Source organism: Lupinus angustifolius, unplaced genomic scaffold (assembly GCF_001865875.1).
Source record: "Lupinus angustifolius cultivar Tanjil unplaced genomic scaffold, LupAngTanjil_v1.0 Scaffold_8_143, whole genome shotgun sequence".
Lineage (NCBI taxonomy): Eukaryota > Viridiplantae > Streptophyta > Magnoliopsida > Fabales > Fabaceae > Lupinus > Lupinus angustifolius.
In genome coordinates, this window is record NW_017717945.1 from 15,164 (window position 1) to 23,594 (window position 8,431).

The window sequence follows — 8,431 nt, forward strand, 5'->3', positions numbered from 1 at the left end:
AGTTTTAGTGTGTGACAATATGAGTATCTAAATGTAGAGTCTGGAGAGGCAATACTAAGAGGAGATTATGTCATGTGTCTAAAAACAAATTGATGATCTAGATTTAAAATTAATATTTAATTTAATTTTAAAAAATAAAGCAAATACAGAAACTGGACGAAGGAAGAGGGAGAAAACCATTCATTCCCCAGGCATTGTTGTTGCACAGCCGCCTCCACATCCCTTCTCACCACCACTTCTTCTCCGGCGAGTCACTACCTCTCTATATTTACTGTCATGATATGTAATAGAAGCTTTGTAGTCATTTTCTCAAATACATAACTCACTTTTATTAAAGCATTTTGTCAAACATATGGTGCACACAAGAAAACATGTTTATGTGCACTAAATTAGACAAATCCAGAATGAATATTTTGAAGTTCAATCTATATTTTGAACTAAAATTTATGGAGGGGAACATAAAGAGGTGGAGGAGATAGTGACTCGCCTGAGAAGAACTAAAATTTATGTGCACTTAACAAATTGAAATATATGCAAAACAACCAAGTCATTATAGTGAAATATGGAGAAGATAGTGATTCACTGGAGAAGATAGTGATTCGCTAGAGAAGAAGTGGTGGTAAGAAGGGAGGTGGAGGTGGATGTGCAATAACAACATTGCCTAAGGAATGAATGTAATGGTGATAAGGTTTTCTTCCTCTTCTTTCATTTAGTTTTTGTGTTTAATTTATTTTTGTAATTTTTTAAAATTAAATTAAATATCAATTTTAAATCTGGACTGTTGATTTGTTTTTAGACATGACATGATCTCCTCCCAGTAATGGCCTCTCCCATACGGAGAGGAGTCTGACTCCTAAATATACCATCGTATAAGGTGTAGTGGGTATAATATATTCCATCAATAAGTTTGGCATGAGATAATTAGGTTTCTCCTATTGGTATGAGATATGTAAATTACATTGTAAATATTTGTTGAGCTTGGTGATCTTACTCTAAGATCTTTCTTCCAATATAAACTTTTATTCTAAAAAAGTAAATATGGTAATATAGGTATGAGAGATGTTAATTGGGTATCAAATATAATCGAATAACAATTTTAAACTTGAATATTAGTTCTGGTGTAGTTTTAGTTGTATTAATGGTCAAGATATTATATGTATATGTGATTACTGACATAGCATTTAGGTGACAAATTATTTATAGATTTCTTATAACTTGTAATCAAATGTTTACTATGCTTCAATTCAATAATATGTGGATGGTTTTTGGACTTTAGAATACTCTTAATAGTTATCTTTCTACACAATATCAAGAAATATGTATGTGGAGAATTGCAGATAAACACTATCTAAATGCACAAAGTAATAGAAGATCCAATCAGTGTTAAATCACATGTCACATTATTTTGTTTTCAAATCTTATTAATGTTGTAAATATTTTGCACCAATGCAATGTCACTGCTTGCTTTTGTTTCATCCTAAGTAGCAATAACTACAAGGTTAGATGAATGTCTTATTAGCTTTTGAGGGAATCACTTCTCATGAAACAGAATTCCTAACTCTTACTTTTTCACTGCCTTCCACCCATCTCTTTAGCCTTCTAAGCAACTTACTCCTTTTGGAACAATCACTTTTGCTATGATGATGAGCATCATCAAAGGAATGCACAACATTATCATGCTCCAAAAGGGAACCATCATCATGATCATGTAACTCATGCTCTAAGTCATAATGAATAACTCCATCACTCCCTACAAATTCATGTTCCTTATGTTCTTTATCTTGATTATGGTGTTGTTCATGATGCCTTGTTAACTTGTGCTTTAAGCAAGCATTGGTCCAACGCAGAAAAATTAGTTCTTTAACTTCATCTGCTCTTTCCTTCTTGATCTGCTCCAATTCATCAATAACTTGCTTGTAATCTTCCCTACTTAAATCTGTTGCTTCAATCTGCATATGTGAAAACATGTAATGATATAGGTACTGGTGTGGGAGAAAGACACCAAATAAATTCATTTTTATCAAATTATTCACTGAGACAGAGACCAGGAATAGCCTATTTATACTCTATTTTGGAATGCATGATTTTCCATCCTAATAAGCTCTGAAAAATTGAATCTTTGACTTTTTAGTAATCCTAGAAATCTCATAGAGCCTTACAATATTAGACCAAGTTTTATTGTTTCCTATTTATATTTTGAGATAGAAGCATAACCTATCAAAATCTTAGAAAAGTTTAAATAATGGCAATATGGGTTTTATTGTCTATTTCATATTACTCTTTTATCCACATGGATGTAGTTTATTGATTGTTCCTAAATACAAGTATTATTCTTAGAAACCAATCTTACTGTTTAAATAATTAACAACATAACTATCCTAACAATATTTCACATCACACTTATTACCACAACATTCAAGAGTCTAATTCTCCACAATTATCTCAAAAGTGCATCATTTTCCATGACATGCTAATATATGATTTAGTGGCAATGTATGAAAGTGCATCAAAATAAATAAACAAGTATTATTTCTTCTAGCTAAAATTTCAGTGGTTTTATCTGTATCTATTGCTTACCTTAGATGCATATGATTTTTCTGCTATGTCAAGCTTCTTAAGAAGTTCATTCTTCTCATCCTGCATTAGATCCAAAACCCTTTGTAGCTCTCTTATTTCATCCTCTAATTTATCAATAACATCATTCTTATTTTTCAAAGCATCAAGGTTTCTCATGATTTCAGCTTCATCTGCTTTAATCATCAAATCATGTTCCTTTGCCAAGTGAGATTGTGCCTTAGATTTCTTCAATAGCTTATTAAACTTCCTCTGAAGTATCTTATTCTCTGTTTTCCAATACTCAAGTTGTTCAATAAGTTTAAGATATTCCAATACAAAATTCTCCAATCTCTTATTCTCCCTCTCCATTGATGAAATCTCCTTATCCAAGAATCCAACATTAGCACTCTCAAGTAATAACATGTTTTTGATATCTACAAGCATAAATTCATGCTCTTTCAAAATACAATACTCATCAAATCGAAAACGTAGTGCCAATTCTCTAATTTCCATACGTTCGAAACGACTTCTTACGCAAGCAATCTCTTGTTCTAAACATGGGGTGTCATGAATTTCCGAGCTCTCAGTAACAACATCGGCATAGACATCGTCCATAGAAGCAACACTATGCGAACTTTCTTCGCTTTCGGTCGAAGAATTCATATCATTCAGTGATGAAGAAGAGGCTTTAGATATGCTTTTTTTGGCCATGATCCATGCATAGGCAAAACCAGCTATAGACACAGCCAAAGGAATACCAGCTTTTAGGATTATTGGCTTTATGATTTCTCCCTTTGATGTTGTGCTTTCCATTCTGAAGAATAATGAAAAGTTTTAGTGATTTGGTTAGATTGTTTTATGAACAAAGATATGTGAATTCTTGGTCCTTGGTATGTAAAGAACTATTTGAAAGCTTTTGCATAATGTGCCATTTGCTTTACCTTTGTTTAGAGGAATGAGAACTATGATGTAGCTTTTTGACTACTATAAAGAGGCCTTCTACGCTACCAAATTCCTTTTCATGCTCTTTGGAATCTGATTCCTTCGTCGATTATGGTTGGGTTTCTTTTCTTCCATGTAAGGGTATAATATTGTATGTGTGATATTATATTTAGAGAGTATGCATTGTTAGTAAAAAGATATTTATATAGTTAATATATCATTCATCATTAAATTGTATATTATAAAAGTCAAAAATAAATATATAAGAATAATTTATTGATAATATATAAAATATTTATTCTGTCAATACTTTTTTTCCCTTATATTTATCACATGTTGTAAGAGCAACTTCACAATATTGATTTAATTAGGTGCTAGTAAAATGTTCCATGACCTTGGTAAAATATTGTGCCATTGTTTTCCCTACTTTTTTTTTACTCAATAAATACTTATCTATAAACAATTGACTAAACTTTCAGGTCCGATCTATCTTTCAAAATATATGCAAGTTGAACCAAACACCCTCCATTATCATATAAATGATACTTCCAAATATCATAATATTAAACAAAAAATTATAAAATATTATTATGGATAAAGACCGATTTCAGTCTCTCGTAATTTTCATGTATATCAATTCAATCTATTATAAAAAATAATTAATAATAAATATTTATTAGTATGATAGTTTGATGACACCATCCTCCTAACACGATCTTTAACTTTGATGATTCTAGGGAAGACAATACTCATAGTAACTGAAAATAAATACTAAAATCCAACACAAATAGAATAACATAAAAACTCAAAAAATAAAGAGAAATGGAAAGGTGGAAGAGAAGGAGATGTTGGTGAATGATGAAGAATGACGCCACATCCAAGAAATGATAACAAGTGAGACGCCACAAAATGAATTAGACCTTGATAAGTCATTAGTTGGCTCACTCAAGAACCTAGGTAGGTAACCTCACAAAACTAAGAAAATTCTAAAGTTAGAAATGTATGTGAATTCATGGGTATCATTTCAAAATTATGAGGTTAGATTATAAATATAATTGCAATCATGTATATACAACTTATTACATGATTTTAACTTTGTGACTCCTAAAAATGAAAAGGCAAAAATCAATCCAAGTGATCAATTGATAACCATATATGGTCTTCACATTGTGAGACATGAGAGTATTACATAGGTGAAACAAATAGAAAATGAAAAGGCTTGTGAATTCCAATGCAAACTTAGAAAACCATGGGCAGGTCGTGCCTTGGTCCATAGCGTGTTTCATGGCATGGATTCACATAAGGATTTAATATGTATACGTTGATAGTATAAGTGTATTTTACACTGTCATTAAATCATCTACTATTGATTTGTTAATCATCATTGACTCTTGTCGCGCCCCGATTTTCGGCTGCACGACTTGTTTAGAGTCGCCACTACATTTTATAGTTAAAAATGTAAAAAAATCTTTTAAGCCCAATTACCTTGGGCTTTTGGATTTTTGATATCCAGGTTCGCGAGTCGGTTACAAGGTAGAGAAGGTATTAGCATCCTACCCGCCCGCCTTAAGTGGTATCCTTCATTAAAATGTATGACTTTATTGCTATTATTATTATTATTATTATTATTTTATTGAATTATTTAATTAATTAACTAATTATTATGTAGAAGAAATTTATTTATTTGTATTATTGAGCCTGACAATATTGACTTTGGTCCTACGTACCCTTATTAAGGGGATCAAGGCTTACGTAGCTCTTTAGGTAGAAAAATGGTTTATTGGTTGAGTGTATTTTAATTAAAGAAATTATATATTTTTTAGCCAAAAAAGTATATTTTCTAAGTGTTGTTTATTATTGAAACATAGTTTTTATTTGGTTATTTTAGAAAATGGAATAAATTGATTTTTGAGATTTAATCGATCGAAAAGAAGCGGCGTAGCGCGACCTTTCGAAGATGATATGAGAAGAAAGAGACCTCCAAGACGACCTTCTCTTCATCTTTGATTAAATCTCAAAATTAATTTATTTTTTGAAAGGTACATTATAGGTATGTTTATTTAAAAATGTTAAATTTACAATGGTATGGTTTAAAACCTTAATATATATATATATATATAATAAATTTTTTATAGATTATCTATATGACTAGGATGCTACTTGATTTAATTGAAAAATACATTAAAGTGATTTATTTTACATTTTTAATGTTTATTAAATTAATTCTAGGAGATTATTATTCTTTATTAACAATTGCTGGATAATTACAAAATAAAAAAATTTAATAATAAAATGATAAAATTGATAAAAACAGAATATTAATTACCCATAAAATAATGATATACTAGTTATTTTTATACTTACTCATTATTCCTAAAATTCTAGTATTTAATGTTTTTTACATTGCTAAAATGAGGATATTAACCAATGAATTATTGGTTCATAAAAATCATTTTTATATTTTAATAATGGGATCATAAACAAATACTATATAAAATAATTAAATGATAAAAATAAAAACTAAAATTATACCTGATTGCAAAGAAGGAGAGCTTTTTATTTAACACTGGGAGGGATTTGATCCGGTGCAGTGGTTGGAAAAGAACCTGACACGTGTCAGATGCGGATCGGAGGAGATTGAGGAGTCTACCATGCCTGGCCACGTGGCGTGTGTGGACTGGCTGTCCTGGAGGTTGCACGGGAGCGTCTGGTGTACCTGTCCACAGCGGATCATGTGTTCTTCACGGGGGAATGATTCTGTGTGGCGCGGTGCAGTGAGACCGCGATGCGTTTTCGCCTTGTGATTGGGCGAATATGCTGGTCAACGTGATGAAGTAATGGTAAGCAGATCCAACGGTTACAAAGGCTAAGCACGGCGAGCTCACGGCGTTGTGATAGTAACGGCTGCACTGGATTATTTTCACCAACAGAGTTTTTTTTCTCTCTCACAGAACCCTTTTTTCTTGTATTTTTCTTCCTAAAAATCAATTTTTTCCACCCAAAAACCCCTCACTAACTCACCTATTTATAATAAAAATTGATTAACCCAAATCCTGAAATTGTGATTAACTGAAACCTAGCTTTTTGGCCCAATAACACTATTTTTATGGGATTTAAACCACCAACCAAGTCAAATTTTGACTTAGTATTTATCCATTATTTTGAAAAACCTAATTAAAACATAATTAAATTATATTGTAATTACTTTTATATTCAATAAATTCCGAAAAAATAAATAAATAATTATCTGAGTATGCTTTAATTTTATAAAATTATATTTTCTAAAAAATAAAATATAAAAAAATTGTTTTTTCATTTATTTGGTATTTAAAAGTGATTTTTAAGAACATCTCTCTTATTTCTATTTTAAAATTCGAATTTAATTACAAAAATAACATAAAAAATATTCTTAATTATTCTTTGCTTATTTTATAATAAAATTCAAAAAAATGAATAAAATAATGATACAATATTATTTTTATCCCTTTTTCTTTGAAAAATGATTGTGGGCTTTTTAGGGTCTATTTTAATTTAATTCCTTTTAGTTACTTTTGTTGTTTTGGATTTTAGGTTAACCCCATCACTTAGATATAGGAACCTTATCAACATAAATTTAATGTTAGTATTTATTATATTTCCACCCTAACATGGTTTTAATTATTCTTATTTATTGAAATTAATTAAATAAAAAATGTTCTATTATTTATAAATTAAGCATTTTGGGCTTTATGTGGGCTGGACAAAAATTGAGTGTTCACAACTGCCCCTCTTTACGTGTTACTTACCTGATAGCTAATAGACCCAGGTTTGAAAGATATCATGGTAAGTAACTAGTAAAGAAATGAACGATATTTTTGTTAAGGCACAGAAAAAATGTCATTGTGAAGATATCGAATTTTGATGAAGCATATCAATGCTTTGCTGGTGAACTAGGGATTTGTTGAGGCAATTCACGTGCTTTCCGTGATATATCAGGGATTTTGTCGAGGCACACATGCTGCCAAATGATTCAGGGATTTGTTGAGGCACCCGTGTTGCCAAATGATTCAGGGATTTGCTGAGGCACCCGTGCTGCCAAAGGATTCAGGGATTTGTTGAGGCACCCATGCTGCCAAACGATTCAGGGATTTGCTGAGGCACCCGTGCTGCCAAACGTTTTAGGGATTTGCTTAGGCACCCGTGTTGCCAAATGATTCAGGGATTTGATGAGGCACCTGTGTTGCCAAATGATTCATGGATTTTCTGAGGCACCCGTGCTGCCAAACGATTCAGGGATTTGTTGAGGCACCCGTCTTTCCAAACGATTTAGGGATTTGCTGAGGCACCCGTGTTGCCAGACGATTTAGGGATTTGTTGAGGCACCCGTGTTGCCAAACGATTTAGGGATTTGCTGAGGCACCCATGTTGCCAGACGATTTAGGGAATGTACAATTTGAATGCATGAATGTAACATTTATGTAAAAGGGTTATATGCGATGGTTGGTTTGTGCAACATGAGGTTTATGTCGGAGTTCGTTTACAGATATGATTGTGCTTTGAATGATATGATTATGCATGCTTGTTTATTCTTATTGGAAAGCCATATAATGCTTCTACAACACCCCTAAACATTATATCCGCTGACATTTGGTAAGAAATCGGGATCTTTCTTTTATCGAGGTTCGTGTTTGTGTCCCCCTTTCACTCTTTTTAAGCACCATGTATGAGGATGGACTGAAAAACTTTGATCAAGCCTTTTTTGTAAATTGTATATTTTTGTTTAGATAATGATTTGCATACTAAAAGACACCGAAGCATATACATATATAAAAAACCAAATTTATTCGTCTCCTTTTAGCTTTCTGAAAATGAGGATCATACAAGCTCGTCTTAAGCAAAAACCCTGACCCCAAACCTTATGACTAATTCCAAGATTTCCCCAATTTGAGGGAAT

The 8,431-nt window shown here is 31.7% G+C and overlaps 1 protein-coding gene across 1 annotated transcript; it reads right to left on the reverse strand.

Moving 5' to 3' along the window:
- Positions 1-1,437: 1,437 nt before the first annotated feature.
- LOC109337569 (protein CHUP1, chloroplastic-like) lies at positions 1,438-3,548 on the reverse strand. Its single transcript, XM_019574575.1, has 2 exons — positions 2,578-3,548; positions 1,438-1,949 (listed from the first exon to the last, which is right to left on the reverse strand). Exons 1-2 carry the CDS (start codon positions 3,367-3,369, stop codon positions 1,539-1,541), a joined length of 1,203 nt encoding a protein of 400 aa, XP_019430120.1. The 5' UTR covers positions 3,370-3,548; the 3' UTR covers positions 1,438-1,538.
- Between the last annotated feature and the right edge of the window lie 4,883 nt (positions 3,549-8,431).